At 35.8% G+C, this 20,240-nt stretch overlaps 4 protein-coding genes across 7 annotated transcripts; 2 read left to right on the forward strand and 2 right to left on the reverse strand.

The window, feature by feature from the left end:
• Positions 1-3,859: 3,859 nt before the first annotated feature.
• On the reverse strand, positions 3,860-5,080 carry LOC133697542 (lactoylglutathione lyase). The gene is made up of 3 exons (XM_062120171.1): positions 4,637-5,080; positions 4,176-4,251; positions 3,860-4,081 (listed from the first exon to the last, which is right to left on the reverse strand). Exons 1-3 carry the CDS (start codon positions 4,946-4,948, stop codon positions 4,047-4,049), a joined length of 423 nt encoding a protein of 140 aa, XP_061976155.1. The 5' UTR covers positions 4,949-5,080; the 3' UTR covers positions 3,860-4,046.
• A 640-nt stretch (positions 5,081-5,720) lies between these two features.
• On the reverse strand, positions 5,721-8,829 carry LOC133697540 (pentatricopeptide repeat-containing protein At4g14850-like). The gene is made up of 2 exons (XM_062120170.1): positions 7,194-8,829; positions 5,721-6,239 (listed from the first exon to the last, which is right to left on the reverse strand). Exons 1-2 carry the CDS (start codon positions 8,771-8,773, stop codon positions 5,774-5,776), a joined length of 2,046 nt encoding a protein of 681 aa, XP_061976154.1. The 5' UTR covers positions 8,774-8,829; the 3' UTR covers positions 5,721-5,773.
• A 676-nt stretch (positions 8,830-9,505) lies between these two features.
• On the forward strand, positions 9,506-11,208 carry LOC133698059 (uncharacterized). 3 transcript variants are annotated; one of them, XM_062120935.1, is made up of 4 exons: positions 9,506-9,912; positions 9,983-10,074; positions 10,467-10,592; positions 10,913-11,208. In XM_062120935.1, the coding sequence occupies exons 1-3, from the start codon at positions 9,690-9,692 to the stop codon at positions 10,536-10,538; spliced, it is 387 nt and encodes a 128-aa protein (XP_061976919.1). In that variant the 5' UTR covers positions 9,506-9,689; the 3' UTR covers positions 10,539-10,592; positions 10,913-11,208. The 3 variants fall into 3 exon arrangements, with proteins under 3 accessions (XP_061976919.1, XP_061976920.1, XP_061976918.1); XM_062120936.1 differs by lacking the exons at positions 10,467-10,592; positions 10,913-11,208 and adding an exon at positions 10,230-10,457; XM_062120934.1 differs by lacking the exons at positions 10,467-10,592; positions 10,913-11,208 and adding an exon at positions 10,295-10,456.
• Positions 11,209-12,977: 1,769 nt separating this feature from the next.
• LOC133697602 (uncharacterized) lies at positions 12,978-16,277 on the forward strand. Of its 2 annotated transcripts, XM_062120267.1 has the most exons (4): positions 12,978-13,143; positions 13,239-13,373; positions 13,935-14,509; positions 15,015-16,277. In XM_062120267.1, exons 2-4 carry the CDS (start codon positions 13,291-13,293, stop codon positions 16,046-16,048), a joined length of 1,692 nt encoding a protein of 563 aa, XP_061976251.1. In that variant the 5' UTR covers positions 12,978-13,143; positions 13,239-13,290; the 3' UTR covers positions 16,049-16,277. The 2 variants fall into 2 exon arrangements, with proteins under 2 accessions (XP_061976251.1, XP_061976250.1); XM_062120266.1 differs by having other exon boundaries at positions 13,076-13,373.
• The last annotated feature ends 3,963 nt before the right edge of the window (positions 16,278-20,240 follow it).

Raw genomic sequence — 20,240 nt, forward strand, 5'->3', positions numbered from 1 at the left:
TCCAAACGTGTTAGGCCTAATTAAACAGATTTCAGCACCTAATAATAACGGAAGGAAAAAAACATTAAGCCTCTTCTCTTCCTCTCAAACGAAAAAACTATTAATTCTTTAGACATGACCTAGCTTGTGTTTGACACATCTTCGTTTTTGCTGACATGAATGGTAAATTGAGAGAATATTTTTTTAAAAAAATTATTAATAAAAGAGCCAACTTAACTAAAAAAAAATATTACAACATCCATATTAGAAAAATACCAAGGTCCATATTATAAGTTTCAAACTAACTTTTAATATTAAAAGATATATACTCCTATGTCATATAAAGCTCGAGTTGACCCAGCAGGTCTTAAGAACTATAACCTTAATTTTTTTTTTAGATTTAGCTAGTATCCCGAATCATCCCGATCTCATGTTAACCCGTCGGGTCAGACCATGTACGATTACTATAGTTGAGACTTGAGAGTACGAGAGTGTTTGGAAGTGTGGTACTGGTTGTTTTTCAAAATATTTTTCGCTTAGAAATACGTCAAAACAATGTTTTTTTATTTTAAAAAAATTATTTTTAACATCAGCAAATCAAAACAATCCGAAAACACTAAAAAAATTAATTTAAAGTAAAGAAAAAAATAAAAATAAAATAATTTTTTTAAAAATGCTTTTAAAATATAAACGAGTTTGATCGAAATATATATATATATTAAAGTACTTCCATTCCAAGCAGAAAATGATATCTCAAAAGGGTGAAAAAAATTAAAAGACAAATATAAAACGCAAATTTCTAACAATTAATTAATATTCACCATTACAGATAATTTGCTTTCCGATTCCGTATAGCCTTTCACCAAAACTATGCCTTATTTGCCAGCCTCTGCTGGCAAATTGTGTCTCTTCTTCAACTTTGCCCTACTGCTCACTCACCAAGCAGTGTTCTCTGCCCAGAAATAAGTCACCATTACCTCTTTTTTTTGGCATTACTAACATACCAAGTCAAAAAAAAGTCACAACCTATTCACGAGCTCAGATCATACTGATGGCGCGGTCTTCATAAGCAGAGTATTATAGTCCAAAAGGCCAAACTACTCCTCTACCTAGCGTAGGTAGAGTACGAAATTTATCCTCGAAAGCTTACTGGTATGGTACATATTTTCTGTAGGAAAAAAAAACTTGCCCTTATAGTGGGCATAATAGAGGTGGGTTTCAGCTTATTTCCTGCATTGCAGCTTACGAAACCCTGTTTGCCACATGATTGTACTTTCGTAAAACAAAAGTGGCTCACGAGGCAAAGTCCTTTCTCTTCTGTGAGGCCAACATATAACGTTGTGAAAGCCAGAAGCTTTTCAGAATATAAAGGCGCGCTTCTGTCTTTCAGAAGTTAAAAACAGTGGTTTAAGGTGTTCTCACTCGAGTATCCTTTCCCTATTTCTAGGGTTGTTGCCTGTTGGCTCCCTCGTCTTGTTGGACTGCAGTTGTTAAACTTTGTCGATTTATATAAAACTGCCATATCATATTGATACTCTTAGAAAATTGTATTGTAAACTCTTGTCCAAATCAAATCCTGCTCTGTGCTATCATGTAGCCTCTAGGTACGTACAACAATTTGATTTCAAAACAAAACAACAACACTTCTCTCCATGCTTTTTGAGAAGTCTACTGCCAATATCATCAAAAACTGTCGAATGCTCATCTTAACAATACCGAAAAATATAATACAAACTAGTAAACATTTATTATACCCAACAAGTTGAGTCCTATTATGTTTGGGTTTCAGTGACTCTTTAACAATCGCCTTCGGGCGCAGCAAGGACAGTAACCATTGGGCCATGTCTTTCTTTCTCCAGTGATAAATGCATTTAGCATTTAGACCTTCGGGCTCATCAAGGACAGTAAGTTGAGTCCCAATTTACTTAAAACTGATTGTTAATGCAAACAAGCCTACAACGCTTTAGAGGTTTAGACAATAAGGTCTTACAGGCTTGAATCAATTTAGCTTGTGCCCCATGCATTCAGAGACAGTACACCTGTGCAAAAAAGGAGCAAAACTGGAAACGGTGGTTTATTGTTGCAGATCGAGCAGCAAGCAACTAAGAAAAACAACAGCCTGCTCAGTTCATAGTGACCGCCTAGGACCCCAAAACCTATATACTCGACGAGACACGACTTGTTACAGAAAAGCGTATTGCCTTCACTATAAAAAAAAAACCACTCCCTTCCGGATGCAAAACTAACTTTCACCACCTACAGTTATTGGTATACAAACCACGCACCCAGAAAACCAAGCTTATCTTACACTGAACAAAGACACAAAAAACGCTAATAGACATAGCATCACTTTATCACATATTAACATTCTCATTGAGCCTAGCAGGTACAGTCAAGGACGTGGCAACGCCACCAGGACGAGCAGTCAGATTAGGGTTGTTTAGAGAACCTGTTCAGCAACGCTTTCTGTGACTAAGCGGGCTCCTGGAATGTCATTTTCAGTTACAGTAACACCTTGGTCAGCAGCAGCATCGCTAGCCAGCCAATGACTAACAAAACCAGCTTGCTCATTGCGAGTTGCAGCAGATTGCATGGTAGCAGCTGGACCACCCTTCTGGTTCTGTCGAAGTACGGTGCTTTCCGCACTGATCTGCATCATGTTAGCATCTTCTGGTGCTACTTTCCTGGTTGCAAGCTCGCCAGAAACGTTGAAAACGTAGCCATATCTCAAAGGACGATCTTGCTCAAGCCCACCGTGTTGTAGTCTTGCCCGCCAGCTTGAGGCCTCCTTGGCTGACCCTGACTCATCCTCAACGTAATATTAAGTTGCTTCTCCTTTCTTTTTCTTTTTTACCCCTCTCTTAGTGGATTAAATTTTAGTAATTGCGTGTATCTGCTGGATTCAAATATCATAGAGGGGACAGTACAGCATGGTGGACAAATTGTGCAGAAAACGACAGTAATGCCAAAGCTTATGAAATGAAAGTCGCATCTAAACTATCTGTGCCTGAATTTCTAACAGGCTTCAACTCCAAGAACTTTATTCAGAGAATGTCGTTAAAATTCTTCTAATTCATCCCAAAACAAAGGGATTTCGGTGCTACTTTTTAGAAGGGCTCCTGAAAGGTTGTCGCTGATACAGATGTCAATGATGACTCATCTCAAAGTAATGCTTAAGTTCCAGCTATTCACTGCAACAAGTGCATCACAAGATGAACGGTGCTCAGTATACTAACACTAACAAACTTGGAACCCTAAGTGATTCTAATCCTCAATCAGTATGTCCACTGAACATTCTAAAACTTGCCTATTGCCGGTGGAATGGCTAGTGGCCAAACAGAGAGCGCATCGGTCCTTTTACGGGGTACCAGAGTAATATACTAAAATGATTATAATAGAGTGGAAAGGTGGGTGATGCCACTATGAAATCATATCACTTATTCATCAGATTTCAACAGCTTTACATGAAGTTTGTTGGTGACAATTTTAGTTTTTAGTTCTGTAAGATGAAAGGAATGAGCATAGCCATGATGAAAAAGGCTCCAACTTCCAGCAGCAAGAATAAAACACAACACCATGTAAAAGATAATATCAAACCTATTGTTCAAATCAGAATACTAAATGCCTTTCATGTGATTCAACAACTTGGGAAAAGAAAAACGGTGGTAATCCCCTAATGATCAAGTTTATAGTGGTATTTCAATGCTTTGGGACCGTCCATAATTTCTCTTTGAAGAAATATCAGCGAGTAATGATGATACAAAGTATCCAATCCAGTATCAGCAACTATGTTCCATTTCTGCTCCATGTATTAATGTATGCATAATGCTATACAACGCTATATATGAACCCTATTCAAATGCATGCTGCACATTAACCATATTCAAATGCTAACCGATACATATTTAAGAGGAAGGAAAACTTACAAGGATCCAGAACTTCAATAATGCATGATCATAAGAGTTACTACTATCTGCATGTAAATATGGGACTTTTATTACATTTTATTTATGTTTCCCCTCGTAGTCCTACCAGCATTTAACCATACTCACAAGTAGAGAGCAACCCTATTCATCACGACTTGCAACCTCCAATCCATTACCTGCACATTACCAGAAAGATAAAGCACAAGTCTTTCACACCATTTATCTTCGAACTGAGCACCAAACCTAATAAAAGGGGTTGCAAAAGCTCACCATCTGGATCAAAGAAGAAGACCTGCCTAATTGGCCGATTAGGTACAGACCTCTGAAACGTTTCTATTCCCTTGTCCTGCAATCACCATAAAATTTAGCTTCAATTCACTATGTTTATTTTAAGTTTAACTTTTGATTCAAAGAAAAATCATAAGCATTTTGACTAGAAGACTTTTGATTTACATTAAAAGTTTGCTACAAAATTTAATCAAACATCCTTTTAATTTAAAGTCATTTTAACTTATTTTATCATAAATTATTTACAAAAAGTAATTTTTAGATTATGGCTTCAATAAAAAAATATAATTATTAAAAAAACTTTTAAACGGACACTTCTTAAGTGACATAATCGTCAAGTGGAAGTAAATGCCACTCATTGATAGTGGTCATTGCTATTGAAATAAACACAAACATATTAAGCAAGAATATAAAAAATAAACAAAGAAGAAGCTTTGTGATACCTTGAGAGATTGGACAAGGGAGTCAAAATTGGAGACAGAGAAGCAGACATGATGTCCTCTAGGGAGATGGGTAGGATCAAGAACCGGTGACGATGCACTGTAGGGTCCTTCAGGAAGCTTGGTATCTGGGCTCCTCTCGATTAAGTGGAGAGCGAGATCTGGAGAGATCTTAAGCCATATAACCTTGAACTCGAACTTTGGGCTCTCTATCTCTTCAAAACCAAATATGTCTTTGTAGAAATTGGCAAGCCTTCTTATATCTGATGATTCTCGAGATATGTGGTTCAGGCACGCTCCTTTAGCGACTGCCATTTTTTTCTTTTTGCTTCCTTCTGTTCTTCAATTAATGTCAGGTGGATGCTTTTGAGCTTCTTGTTTATTGCCTCTCTCTGTCTGTTCTCTCTTCTACCGGGTTCCTCCTTGGTGATATGAGAGGTAGAAGAGGGTACTGCGGAAGATAAGAAAACGACTTCGTTTAATGCTTACGTGGCTTAATAGGCTGCACCACTAATGTTGTAAATTTGTGGCATCATGAAAATTACTGGAGACCCTAGCGAGTTAATTATTCTTAAATCTAAGATTTTTAAAAGACAAAAAATATATTCATAAAAAAAATCACCAGAATTTTGAAACGCCAGTGTGCTGGAATCTCACTCTGAACAGAGAAGCAAGGAATTACAAGAGAATCAGAGTAGTCGATGAACTAGTAAGTCTTACATCTAAACAAGAAGAAAAACGTAAACTCTAAAATTGCAGATGGTTGGTTGAAAAACTAAATTGAAAATCAATCACCAAAATTATGAATCATTTCTTTGAATTCGAAGGGTATTTGAAAATAATTTTCAACTTGCTTCTTGCTTCTCATTAAAACTAAAAAATTTTATTTTAAATTAATTTTTTAATTTTTTTTTGAATGATTTGAATATGTTAATGTTAAAAACAAATTTTAAAAATAAAAATAAAAATTATTTTAATATTTTTCTAAAAAAAAAAAAATACTACCACACTTCTAAATATTCTTCAAAACTTGAAATACAGTTACAAGTTTGTCATGGGTAAGGTTTTTTTTAGTATTTTCAAGGTCTTATCTGAAAATTATCGAACCTGTAAAAATATTGTTAATTGAGTAAAAGATCATCACCAAAAATCTCTGCATGAGCATTGACTATCCCGAAACCGATGAAATCTATTATTATCTCTGACAATAATTTCTCTCCCAACAATGCCTGAGATAAACTTGAAGGCACTATGACAATCACCACATATCCTGAGATTTTTTGTGATTCTTATAGGTACTCCAGGAGGGAGAGCTATAAGCCCGAAAGCAAGGGCAATCTTCTCGCTGTGGTACCCAACTTCTGTCATTTTCTCTTCTTCTTCTAAATCATAGAGAGCATAGTTGGTGTCAGGCATGTAGCCAGCCGCCTGCATTTCTGTCCTTAGCTTAACTAGCATTGCCTGAATCTCACTATTCCTTTCGTGGGATGTATCCTTTGCTTGGAAGACATGGACCTTATTCTTTGCAGTAACCCAACTACAACCGGCACCCTTCTTGATCCCAACTTCCTTCATTTCTTTTCTCACAAGGGTTGCTTCATCCCACCTGCATTAAGGTCCTGGTTAGTTGGTTGGCAAGCAAAAGGAAAATATAGACAAAGAAGAAGGCTAAATTTGAAAAACCAATTACTTAAAGCAGATGAAAGAACAGCATGGTGAACGAACCATCTCTAGTATATTACGGGGAAGCAGCCACTCAAATTATTATTACATTAGATGTGCAACAAACAAGCAGGATAGGGACCCTCTCAATCAAGTCTAAAATAATGGCTACCACAAAACATCGGCCAGAGTAATTGGGTTACAAGTAATGGTGAAGGGGCTACAATTTTGCTAAGATATAACCGCAAACTTGACTGGGAAGTTTCGACCTTTTCAGATAATAAATGGAGAGAAACTAAGACAATCACAACAGGTGAGGCATTATTTCTACCTGCAAGAACAGCATCATTCCTGAGTCCTAATTCTGAAGGTCCAGACAAAGACAACTTCCGTGTTTGTAGCTACAGAGATTCCATGAACTGTGTTGCCATGTTCCTAAACGGATCTGTTGTTTAAACTTGGATCTTTCATATTGAAGATTTTAAATTCAACTCTTGAGATGAGTGAGTGGTTATTCGACATATGGGGAAGGCTGCTCCCATTGTCTAGCATGAGGGCCAGAGACACAGAATCCCATTCCCCCACTAAAATAACAATTTATGAGGTGTAGCTTTTGAAAGAAAGATGGATTCAGGTGAAAATTTTTCATTCTTCAATGATGACCCTAAAACATACCATTTTTTATTTTTTATGCCCTGTAATTCAAAATCAACCAATCATTGCATCACATGATGATGGGGTTCAAACAGTACGCTGACTACAGAAGTACATTGACATCAGCAGCAGAAAATAACAGGAACTTCAAGGAAGCAGATACAAAAACCTTCTAATCAAAGGCTAGCCTGAATTTGTAGCATTTCTGAAAAACAATAACGTTTGCTTTAAAAAAGTAACTTACCTTCCAGCAGCAGCAAACATATTTGAAAGCAGCACATGGTTGCCTGAATCTTTGGGATCAAGCTTGAATAAGTTATCAGCTGCAATTTTACCCAACTCGGGCTCCCCGTAAACCCGACAAGCATTTAAAAGAGCACCCCAAACTGAAATTGTTGGACGAATTGGCATTTTTTGTACAAACTCATAAGCACGCTCTACCATGCCAGCCCGCCCTAACATGTCCGCAATACAAGCATAATGCTCTGCTCCCGGTTCAATCCTGTACCTGTCCCTCATTGACTCAAAAATCTCGTTTCCCAATTTAACTGCCCCTCCCCTACTACAAGCCGATAACACACAGATCAGTGTTACATAATTTGGTATCGCCTCAGACTGCATTTCTTCAAACAGTGTAATGGCCATGTCAACATCCCCTTGGTGTGCATACCCACTAATCATAGCGTTCCAAGAAACCAAATTCCTTTCAGGCATCTCATGAAAGACCCGCTCACAATCTTCAATACTTCCGCATTTACCATACATGTCAACAAGGGCACTGCTGACAAAAATATCGCCCTCCACGCATGCTTTCACAGCTATTGCATGAACTGACCTCCCAAATTCAAGTCCTGAAATCCCTGCATACGCACTGATAACACTTGAAACCATATAATCTGTCAGCTCAATCCCTTCCTTCCTACCCATCAAAAACACCACACAAGCCTTCTCCTTCTCATCATTCTGCTCACAAGCAGCAACCATTGTACACCATGAAACTGAATTCCTCCTCCCCATCCCATTAAAAACCATTTCTGCCAATTCAACTTCCTTACACTTCCCATAAACATCAATAATCCCATTTGCAACCGACACATCCCCTTCAAACCCAATGCGAATCACAAACCCGTGTAACTGCCTCCCAAGGTCCAAACACCTTGCGTCAGCACAGGCATTCAAGAACGCACAAAATGTTATCAAGTCGGGCTCTCCACCCACCCGGCGGAACTCTATAAACTTATCAATCGCTTTCCCTGGCCTCCCATCAAGCACCGCATTAGAAATATATGCATTCCACACAGCAACATTTCTTGGAGGCATTTCATCAAACAGTCGCTGCGCTTCAAATTTAAGCCCAGTTTTTGAGTACATATCAAACGCGCTGCATCCAACAAATTTATCATTAATTTGGCCCAACTTCAACGCAATCGCATGAATCTGTTTCCCTGCAAAAGGCAAGCAAAGCGCAGTGGATGCTTTGAACGCGCAAGGGAAAGTGAAATCGTTAGGCTTGATGTTCTCACGGCGCATTTTAGAGAAATAAAGGAGAGCAGAGGAGAAATAACCGTTTTGGACAGAGCCAGAAATGAGGGCGGTCCAGGTGACGACGCAGCGAGTTGGGGTGAGTTGGAGGAGGAGTTGGGCTGAGTTAGGGAGGTCGAGTTTGGAATACATGCTGATGAGGTGGATGGAGAGGAAGGGAGGGATTGTACATTGGAGAGTCTTGAGGATTTGAGCATGGGTGGCTCGGCCGAGAAGAGAAGAGTGAGTTGAGACGGCGGTTTCGAGAATGGTTGCGAGTGAATTTGGGGTGAGGAAGGTCATGGGTGGCAGGCGTGGTCATGGTTTGGTATGGTGGCGCCAAAGGTCTAAAGTTTTAAATCGACTGTACAGTTACAAAGGCTGAGTTTTTAAAAAGGACTCCTTATACTATTATTTAATTCGATTTATACCCTTATTCTTTAAAAAGGAAAATATGTTTACACCTAAAATTTCAACTTGTTTGATTTAGATGATTTACAAAATAAGTATTTTACTTTATAATTTGTATATCTAACTCTTCACGTCTGAACCTTCATTATTTTTGCATTATTTGAGAAATTTTAGAGAAAGAGTAGATTTTACACCTCTTTTAAATTGCCATTGAATTTTGTCTGTGCTTCATTAAAAAATTTGAAAGAATCTACGTAAAATAATTGCACATGCTCTTATGTTGTTATTGAGGTTTCTCATAATTTTCGATTTTATAGCACGATGTTATGGATAAGTCAGTAACATTTGAAAAAGGAATAAAGAGATTTGAAAGGTTGTGTTAATGTTTTGTTTGTTTTTGTGTTTTAAAAATATTTAAATTTATTTTATTTTTTATTTATTTTAAATTATTATTTTTTAGCGTTCTAGATAATTTTAATGGAATGATATAAAAAATAATTTTAAAAAAATAAAAAATATATTATTTTAATATATTTTTAAATAAAAATACTTTAAAAAATAATAATAACTACGTTCCTAAACAGCCATTTTCTTTTGAGTGATGCTCTATTTATGGCACGTGAACAAAATAACGCCTACCTCGTCCTCGCGCGCCGAGCCCCTCTCTTTTGATCCCAGACTTTAACGCACAAACCCTCGACGGGAAAAGAGGGGGGAATCATTCCTTGCTCTGCTATTTCTTTCTCTTTCTCCAAAATAAAAGGGAGAAGGAGAGGGTTTGTTGAGGAGACTGGGAGCAGATCAACCAATGATCAAGCAATCCATTGTTAAAAACGGCCATAACAAGGTATCCACTACCTTGAAAAAGCCAGAGGTTGCTGTCTCTCATCTCCGGGAGGGCATTGCGCTGCTTCTTTCTCGATGGAATGGTCTACAAATGGCTGTTCAAAATGAGTGGGGTGGCCACGATTCCCTTCAGAAATCCCACCAGCTAGTTCTTGATATCTTCTCTTGGTTCTCTCAATCTAAAGGTCAAATTGATTCTTTTATTCTTAAATCTTAATTGGGTCTAGCTTGAATTTTAATAAGAATTATTTGCAGGAACACTTTATACTGAGGATTTAGAGAATTTGCTCCACGAAAGTCTGTTGCTTTCTTTCAATACAGAGATTGAGGATGGCAGCATCGAAGAGGTATGAATTGCTTCTTTGTGGTAATTCCTCAATGTACAATTCGAATCATGTTTTGATCATAGATTACTAAATCCTTCTGTTTGTGAGTTAATGTAAAGCATTCTCGAGGCCTTTCCAAACGGATTATTGAAAATGAATTCACACTTCTCTTATAGATAAACATGCACGGATAAAAGACTTTCTCTTCACCATTCACCAACACATTGTTCTTCTTGTTTAGACTTCATATCTCCTAACCTATGCGTATAAGAGAAATGACAGTGCAATGATCTGCATAATTAGCCACAATATCAGGTGTTACTTTATTCTGGCAACTCTATTGATAAAGTTATAAATGCAGTTTATAACTTCTTGGTCATATCTTCTACTCGTATAATTGAAACCCCAAGCAGGTAGCAGAGCAGCTGATGATAATGCATGAAGAATACTTGAACAGGAATCATTACACAAAAGGTTCTGCATGAATCCAGTTATTCAGTAAATAGAAGCTAAGCTTCTTGGAATTTATGTTCGAGCAGGTAACTAGAGTTACATCTACTAACTTAAAAGTCCTTCACGTCTCAATGTGCTATGATCTCCGAGGTTAACCAAGCATGTGGTGTTTCTCTGTTTGAAAGCTTACCACTCATCATCAAGTTCTTGTTCTTTTTTTCGATAATCATGATAGTACTACTCTTTCTAGCCTTCTAGCCCACAATGCAGATTGGACGCATTAAGTTATAGTAGAGATAAAATATGTGTCTGGTTAAAAGTTATCGTCTAAAGATTCAAGTGAACATTCCTTCTATTGAAAATTGAATGAGGCTTATTTAAGAACTAATGATTCGATATTTTGCAGTTGCAGGAAGCATTTCTCCTGGAATGTTCAAGCCAGCTTGTTTCATATTTTTTTATGTCGCCATTTGGGTTGTTTTGTACTTCTGTTGTATAATTCACAGTAGTGTTGCCCACGCACAAGTGCTTGTGCACGTCTACGAATTTGGTTTCACATCTATGTATATTGCGTGTACTAGTATTTTTTTTTTTTTTATGGCGCCATGATTAAGAAATTCATGTAAGAACTAGAAGCCACTGGTGAGAGTACTCTACAGAATCCTTATTTTATTGAAGAGATAAAGCTATATTTAAGGAGAACGCAAGACTGTAGAATTGGTGTCTGGGTAAATAGTTTGATGATCTCTTTGCTAATTAGTGGATCGTAGACACCTCGATGATACACCCAAACATGTGATTTTCAGGTTAGTCTGCATGCGCAACTTCCTTATTTGCTCAAGCATTTCCTGGTAATCTTCATCTTCTTAAATATACCACACAGAACTGGGTTCTTTCTAAATCTCTTATCTTCCTTGAGACCTCGACATGCCATGCCATGTTGATCATCGATCCCTTTTGATTTAGTTGATCAATCATTGCCGTTGCCATGCTTCAATCAATGCCAGGGCTGTGGGTTTTTTCTTCCATCACTTGAAGTAACCATTGCTCAAGTTCATTTCATTTTCACGCGCTGATCTGAGCTTATAGTGAAAATGCGTTGGATTGAAAGATGCGCTGAACGCCTGCACCGGAATAGCCAAGTGCCTGAGCCTTATAGTGCTTGATTTGCATACTTCATCAGTGGACAGAGCGCTGGTGCAGAGCTGAAAACAATTTGGAGCAATATTGGGTACATGAGCTGTTGCTGTATTTGCTTTATGTTCAATGAAATTTAAATAACATATAATAAGGACACGCCATGTTAGAAATGCCAAAAAAAATTTCACACTGAACTATGAAAACAACACCAACCATGTTATTGAAAAGTAAAATTAACCACATTTGTAACATGCATTCAGTTTTTTTTCTTTTTTCTTCAGAGTAAAATATTAATTTCTTAGTTTTGATAACTAGTTTGGTGTAGCCAAGTGAGCTACTTCTAGTTGTGCTAGTTTGGGCATAAATGATTTGACTTGGGGCAACCAATCCGTTGGAGTTGTTGAAAATTTATTTTAATTAAATAAATTATGGATAAATAAAAAATTAATTTTAAAAATCTCTTAATTTTTTTATTCAAAAAATTCTTAGTTTTTTTATATTTAATTTTTAATTGATGATAGTTAATTAAAGATTGATGATGGCCTTTTATCTTTTAAAATTCATTATAACAGAGGAGTGAAGAAAGAGCTTATGAATTGATTTTTTCATATTTTATATATTCTTTCTCATCTTATTTTTAGTGTTTTTTGTTTATCCTTTATTTCTCTTTTCAAATCTAGATTTTAGGTTCATCTTGTTGAGAAATATTTAATTTTATCTTCTTTGGCTCAAAAACTTTGTTTAGAAGTGCTTTTAAATTAATATGGTGTTGTTAAAATCTTATATGACATGCTGCAGACATTTTAGTTACACAAGTAAAGAGTAATAAAATTTCAAGAATAAAATATTTATTATTAACAACAACAAAAAATTTATTATTTTATAATGGTTTAACAAGTAATTACTTTCATTTAATTTAATTTAAGTATATATATGTTTATCGATAATATGCATGCTAGAACTTTGAATATTAAGTTAGATATATGTTTGATATATATACGTGTATATTCTATTATTATATTTATATTAAAAATATATTTATTATAAATTATTATTTTTTTCATGAATTTTTTTTTGTTGATATTTAACGTGCTTTGTTATGATATCATTGGTTAGTATTCTAAAACATGTTCTTTCTAACTTTAATTCCAGAGGAGTAACATAGACAGTGGAGTTTTCTTCGTTCCATGCATTTGGACACTCGTTGCCTGTGGAGTTAAAAGACACTCATTGATGGTTGTTTATAGCACGCACTAATCAACAAGTGAAATTATTACTAGGAATTGGACCTTGTTATTTCACTTATTTACAAGATGATACTCATAATAGCACAAAAATTTCGCTATCCAGAAGGTTAGGAATATAATTTCCGCCCTCCACTTACCGACAATTCCTAAAAAGAACCTCCCAGGTCCGATCTTCTACATGCAAGAGCATGACCTCGGCGTTTTGCTAATTTTTCTAGCATCTTAGCTCACAGGGATCACAATTCAGACAGTTCTGTTCGACTACGTGTTGTTTAGATTCATATGATTTCTTTGTTTTACTTGATGATTTTGATTTGATTTCAGTTATCTTTTCTCTCCATGCAGGTGAAAGAAAGAAAGAAAGAAAGAAAGGTCTATTGGGTGTATAAATTAAATCATGTCAGATCCGCTGTACTCTCCTTCCAATAAACCTCACGATCATGGTCCACGGACTGCATTTGGTTTGATTTTCGGTCCAGAGTATGTTTTTTATCTTTAATTTTTTGTTTCCAATTCCTTTTTTTTTTTTGCTCTTTGCTTTTGTTTATTAGAACCCAGGAGATCCCGTTTCTTATTCTTTACATGTTGTCTGCATCGAAAATGGGGAGCTAAAATTAACCTGCTGATGATTCAAATCAAGCACAATCAATTCGCTACACGCAAAGCAAGATTCTACCTCCAGTGAAGAGTTTTTTTCCTTTTTACTTAATTAGTGAAATTGTGACTCTTAAACCATTGGTGTATAAATGTTGCATGTTTTCCAAATGACCCTTGAAAATAGTAAAACCAAAGAGCCTTAAAAGTGTTCAGCTTAAATGTGAATAAATTTAGACTTGAAGAAGTGTACGGGCTACAGAATTTCTAAGTTCTGCAATAGTAGATGATATGCAACGATATGATTGCTCAAATGATATTCTTTAAAACCGTACTGTATGAATGACATTAACGTCTTCTCTTTGTTTAACCTAGAGATGATTCAGCCATTTCCTTGCATTAGTTGATTCTTATGTTATGTTGGGATTCATGTCATTGTGATGATAGTTATGGCTCAACAAGCTGTCAGCAGAATGAACAACAATTCATGGAGAACGATATCCCCCATGAGAGTAACGGTCACGTGCACCTGCTAGATGAGAAAAAAAATTTCGATCACCAGAAGGAGGAATTTGTGGACGATGATGTCCATCATGAAACAAATAGGGGTGGGCACCTGATAGATGAGCACAATTTATCTGGTCAGCAGAATGAGCAATTTATGGATAGTGATACCCCCAACAAGAGTGATGGTAGCAGGACCCCGATAGATGTGAACAATTCTCTCAGGCTAGTTATGCCAGGTGAAACTGGTGAAGGTTTGCCATATGCTCCAATAGATTGGCCGAATCCTGGTGATAATTGGGAATGGAGAGTTGGAAGGAGGGTTAACTCCTCTGGGTACTTCCAGGATAGATTCATTTACCCTCCAAAAAGCATTCATGGAAAAAGGAAGAAGATGTTTGCTAGCAAGCCTGCTCTTAAAAGTTTTATTCGAACCAAATTCCCAAGTGCAGATGTTGATGCATTCTTTGCATCGTTTACATGGAAGATACCAGCAAAAGTGCAGTCTCCAAAAGAAGGTGAGCTTAAATTTTGACACCGATGCTGTCTATTCTTTTGTATTTTTCTTGTATAGAAAAGAATGAAAAAACTGAAAATTTACAAGAAATTAGCGTAAGGCATTCTCCCAAATGAAAAGAGGAAGAAGAAGACTCAACACAGCAAAGCTTTTAAATTTTACTGAATTTCAAATAAGGAAGCTCCCATTACAGTTCCCAACTAAAAGCTCCATATTCTCATATATTCTTCTTAGATCATGGCTTTCAGATTTTCAAGCCCTTTCTTATGCTGCATTTTTTTTTAGCTTCATCTTTGCTATTTGTTAGTGTAGGGACAACAAATTCCTTAAGCATATTTGTTGGTTCTTTTCTTCCATTGCAGTATATGAAGCGCTTGAATTATTTATAAAATTTGTTTAGGATTGTTGATGTCATTGGGCTAGCCATTTCATGCTACTTTGGATAATGTTTTGCTCAGCTACAGTGGTGCTTTGACCAAGTGGCTTGATTCCCATCTTTGTTTCAGTAAAACCTGCTCCTCTTCCTCTTGAGAATCCTCCTGAGGATGGAACTTTGAAAGTTCAAGAAGGGAATGTAGAAAATCCCCGTTATGGTCGGAGGCAAAGGAAGCAGATTTTACCAGAGTTAACTGAAGAAGCTGAAGAAAAGAAACAAAAAACACCACGGTCCAGCCAGAGGAAAAGAAAACAGGATGCAAAACAGGATACACCTACCTCGGCATCCGCATCTAAGCGAAAAGCTACACGGTCTTCTAAACGATCTGTGTTTCATGCTGCTGGTGGTGAAATTGGAATAACTGAGACTGAACCTGCAGTTAATGTGATCCCGGAGGGTTTTGATAACTATCTCAGTTCTTTAGAAGACATTCTTACCCAACCTCACCCTGAAACCCAAGTATCATACTCTGCAGGCTCTGATACTCCTCTTACCGAAAGTGATATGGCTAAAGATCGAAGCAAGCTTTGTTCCCTTCTAGTCATGGATTTTCCAACTTTGGTCTCTTCCAGAAACATTTCCAAACTTACTAGTCTAGCTTCCAAACTACTGAAGGATCCCACCCTCAGTGCTGAACAACTTGTTAAGTTAAAATTGATTGAGGAAATCCCATCGTTCAGCGAGGTTTTTGTTGAGAGTAGGCAAACAATAGAGCAAGTTAACAATTTGTTTGGTATCCTTGAGGCAAACAAGGCGAAGGTTAACTCTCTGAGGAATGAATATAATGAATTGAAGGAAAGAGCAGACCAGCTCCAGTCACAGGTTGATTCCAACTTACTGACTGTGCAGGAAATTGACAATCAAATTTTTCAACTTCAGACCTGGCGAGGGGAGCTTGTTAGTACAATTGAGAATAACAAGGCAGCAAAGGTTGAGGTGGCCTCTGCTCAAGGGATGGTGGCAAATTCAATTCCAACTGTTGTGCGTGATATTCAGGTTGCCAACTCCAAAATCCCAGAATGGGAGCTAAAAAGGACAAATGCTGAAAAGCGTGAAGCTGAAATTCTGGAAAAGTTTGCCCCTCTAAAAGGGTTTTCTTTGTAGTAGACATTTTCTTTTTTCTTTTTAGGTTACCATGGGAGTCGAGGTAATGGCTTTAAGCTTATGTCTCCATATTCCTAGTGTTTATTGACTTGCACCTAGAAACTTGCATAGAATTATCTAGACTTTTAGCAGCAGATGCCCTACATGCCCTTTTGTACTGCTTGTTTCTGCACGGGAACAATCCTATAACAGTAACATCTATGGTTAAATATGAATTGGGTTTAGGTGATGATATGATGTCGGGTGACCAAAAGAAGTTTCGCCATTTTCAATATTTTTCTGCTAATTCCTTCGGTACGTTAGACAAGGTGGTTATTTTTCATCATTTATCTGCGTTTTCTGGAGTCCCATATATATATACATCATGGTGAATTAGTTTTAGACAATTTAACTACATTGCAGCTTGGTCGGAGAACGCATGTTCCCAAGAAAACTCCGAAATTTTTAACTTGGGGGATTTCGGCAAATGAAAGCAAGTAATGAACTGTGTTTAAAAAAGGAGAAAAAAATACCCAAAAAAATACCAATCTGTGCGCGCGAACCATCTGGCTAATTCCAAATTGATTGCGTTGGTGAAAGGCATCCAGCAAAAATTTCTGGTTTAAGCTTTTCTTTTTGATAAATAGGAAAGAAAAAAAAAACTCGCGATAACAGAGGAAAAACTCAAATTTAGTGCAACTTGGTTTAAGCTTTTGTCCTTTTGATAAATTCTGCACGCATTTACTATGAACTCGCACAGTAAAGTCATCATTTTTCTCTTCCACAATTGAAACCATGTACTTGTTTATCATTACTCGGGTAGAATGGTTTTTTATCCTTTTATTTTTACCTTTTAATATCTAAAATACCTCCAAAAGTTAAATTTTTTTAACTATTAGGTTATTTTGAGTTTTCTATCTTTCATAGCAGAGTATAACTCATAATTTTGAAACCAGTCCGGCCTGGCGGGTCGACCTGGGATCCGCCGACTCAGGACTGAAACCGGATCGAATTTTAAAAAAATAGGAAAAGTCAAAGCCCGGAGTGACTCGACGACCTGGTCAAAAACCTAATTGCAACCCGTTGACTTTTATTTTTTACTAAAACGACGTCATTTTAATTTTTTAAAAAATCAGAATTGACCCGGGCGACCTGGTGACTCGGTCAAAACCTGGAACCCAGGCCGGCCACTGGGCCAAGTTTTAAAACTTTGGTATAAATAAGATATCCTTACAAACAAAAAATCTATAGAAGAAACTTGGATGTTTTTGATAAATTGAATTAAAAAAATTATTAGCATGTACAGAGCAAAAGCCAGAATGTGAAAGGCACTCGCGTTCTTTAGAAAATGTGTACGACACCTCTTAATACCCAAAAAATAATAACCACAATCTCTTTCAATGGTGCATGGTGCATGTGGAGGCACATCCACGAAGGTGCTTTTGTTATGATTTTTTCATTAATGTCATGTAGAGTCGAATAAACTTAGATGTTTTGATAAATTGAATAAAAAAATTTATTAATATGTACAGAACAAAAGCCAGAGTGTGGAAGGCACTCACATTCTTTAGATGGTGTGTACGACACCTCTTAATGCCCAAAAAACAATAATCACCGTCTCTTTCAATGGTGCATGTGGAGGCACATCCATGGAGGGTGCGCATGTAAGACATCTCACAGTAGTTAGCCAGCACTTGGATTTTTTTCTCCCCCTCATTTTCTCTCTCTTCCCCTCGGGAAACATGCCAACCCAACCAAAACTAAAAGTTGTCCTTTATTTTTTTTAATTTCAATTGTGACCCTCATATTTTTAATAGCTTTTTATTTGCTTTGAGTCATTTTTTTTATTAATTTTTTTTCAATTTCATCTCTTAGCATTTTATCTTATTTAATATTTATATCAAATTTAATCCTCATTCTTTTGAATATTAATTTTTAAAAACAATATGTTTTTCAATTCATCCCTTATCATTTGATTTGATTTAATTTTTATGTCAATTTTGGTACATGTTCTTTTAATTATTATTTTTTACCTTATTTTTTTTTAAATTGATTTTTTTTATTTTCATCCTTTAATATTTGATTTGTTTAGAATTAGATTTCGTTAATTTTTTTTTGTTGCAGTGATCCTAGTATTGTTAATCGAGTCATGAGCATGAAATTTTAATCCAAATTGATATTGGTCTTTCTTTATGTTTTTTTTTTACCAATTTTATTTTTTAATTTCATCATTCAATTTTAAATTTATTGAACATTAAACATCTTTGTTTTTTTTCATTTTGTTTTCTATGAAGATAACCCGACCTCGTGGTCTGGGTCACACGTTTGCCATGCTAGCTTAAATTGGCTAGAGGCTTTTACATCATTTAATTATTATTATTTATGTCAAATTTATTTTCCATTCTTTTAATTATTATTAATTTTTAAATGGATTTTCAACCTTCAGTATTGGATTTGTTGAGGATTGGGTCTTGTTACTTTTTTTGATGTGGTTATCCACATCTCATGACCCGGATCATGAGTATGAGATGTTAGCCTGGGTTGACATTAATCTTCTTTTTAAATTTTTTTACACTTATGTTTCTTTCTTGATTTCAACCTTCTACTTATAGTTTATTAATTATTGAGTTTCTTTATCATTGTTCTATATGCTTTATATAAGGATGTCTCGACTTCATGATCCAGGTTATAAGTTTGTCATGCTAACTCAAATTGGGTCAGAGCTTAATTTTAAAAAGAAATGAATTTTGAAGGACAAAACCAAAAAATATATAAAAAAGCAACAAAAAAAAAATACATGGACCACCCAACTAAACCTATAGTTTAGATCATAAGATGTGGATAACCTGATTGAAAAGAAACCAAAAAAAATAGCGAAGTTGATTTTCCAAAGCGAACAAATTCAAAGGATGTAATCAAGAAAGAAAAATAATGTTAACATGTGTTATCTTTTTAAATCCATTACCCTAGTTAGTGACTAAACTGGAATCATTGCATTTAAAAAACCACTATTTTAAAACTCGACTTGACATAACGGGTTGAGTCGTGACCCATGTGACTCGGGGCTTAGGATGGATAAGATTTCAAAAGAAATTTGAGGAGAATTGATCTAGTATGAAACGATAAAAAACCCGAGTTGATCTATGACCCGGTCAACCCGAGGAAAACCCAATCAAAACCCTTAGATTATTTTTCTTTATTTTTCCTTTCAAAATGATGTCATTTTTACTTTTTTTATAAAATAAAAAGATTTGGTTGACCTGAGTTAACTCGAGTCAACCCACCTGACCCGTGACATGGCACTTAACCTAGATCGATTCCAGGATCGGGTTTAAAAACTATGGAAAAAATCACGAAGATCAACTTCTAATAAATCAAATGTTGAATGATGAAATGAAAAAATCATTTATACAAAAGAACAAAAAAAAAACAATTAAGAAAATAAAGATCTAATTTGAAAGGAAAAAAAAAGGACAACATAAAATTTTGAATTGAAGGGAAAAAATTAAAAAATCAAATTAACTAAAGAATCTAAAACAAAAAATAAAAATCAAGAGAATGAGGATCAAATTTTAAAAAAATAAGCAATCAAGATTATGGATTTAAGAATAAAATCGAAAACAAATTAAGAATTGATAAAAGAGATAGAAATTAAAACATGAGGGTCAAACATGAAATATCATCAATTTTGAATTGAATAAAAAAATTGAAAAGAAAAATCAAATTCACAAAAGAATAAAAAAAATCAAAAGAATGAGGACCAAACTTGAAAAAAATAAAAATAAGATCATTAATCTAATGATAAAATTAAAAACAAATTAAAATTTGATAAAAGGGTTAAGAATCAAAATTAGAAACCAAAACTTTGATGGCTAAACCTAAAATATCATAAAATAAAAGGATAAAATTGATTTTTCTAATGGGCATCGTAAAATTTAAGAGGGAGGAGAAAGAGAAGAAGAAAAGAAAAGAAAGGGTTGGTCGACGACAAACAATCGCCATAACTACCACGTCATCACCCCTCGTGGAAGAGGGCGTCGTGGCGTTTTCAACACTTTCACAGGAGTTAGTGTTCCTCTATCAGAAGGCGGCTCATGTGTTGCTAGATGAGCACGAAGCCATCCTACTCGTTGACGTGTGTGTGGCACACACCAACTACCTTTTCGAATAATTTTTTAAAATGGAAAAAGATTGGATTGTCTCTAACCCAACT

Source organism: Populus nigra, chromosome 6 (genome assembly GCF_951802175.1).
Source record: "Populus nigra chromosome 6, ddPopNigr1.1, whole genome shotgun sequence".
NCBI classification, from domain to species: domain Eukaryota; kingdom Viridiplantae; phylum Streptophyta; class Magnoliopsida; order Malpighiales; family Salicaceae; genus Populus; species Populus nigra.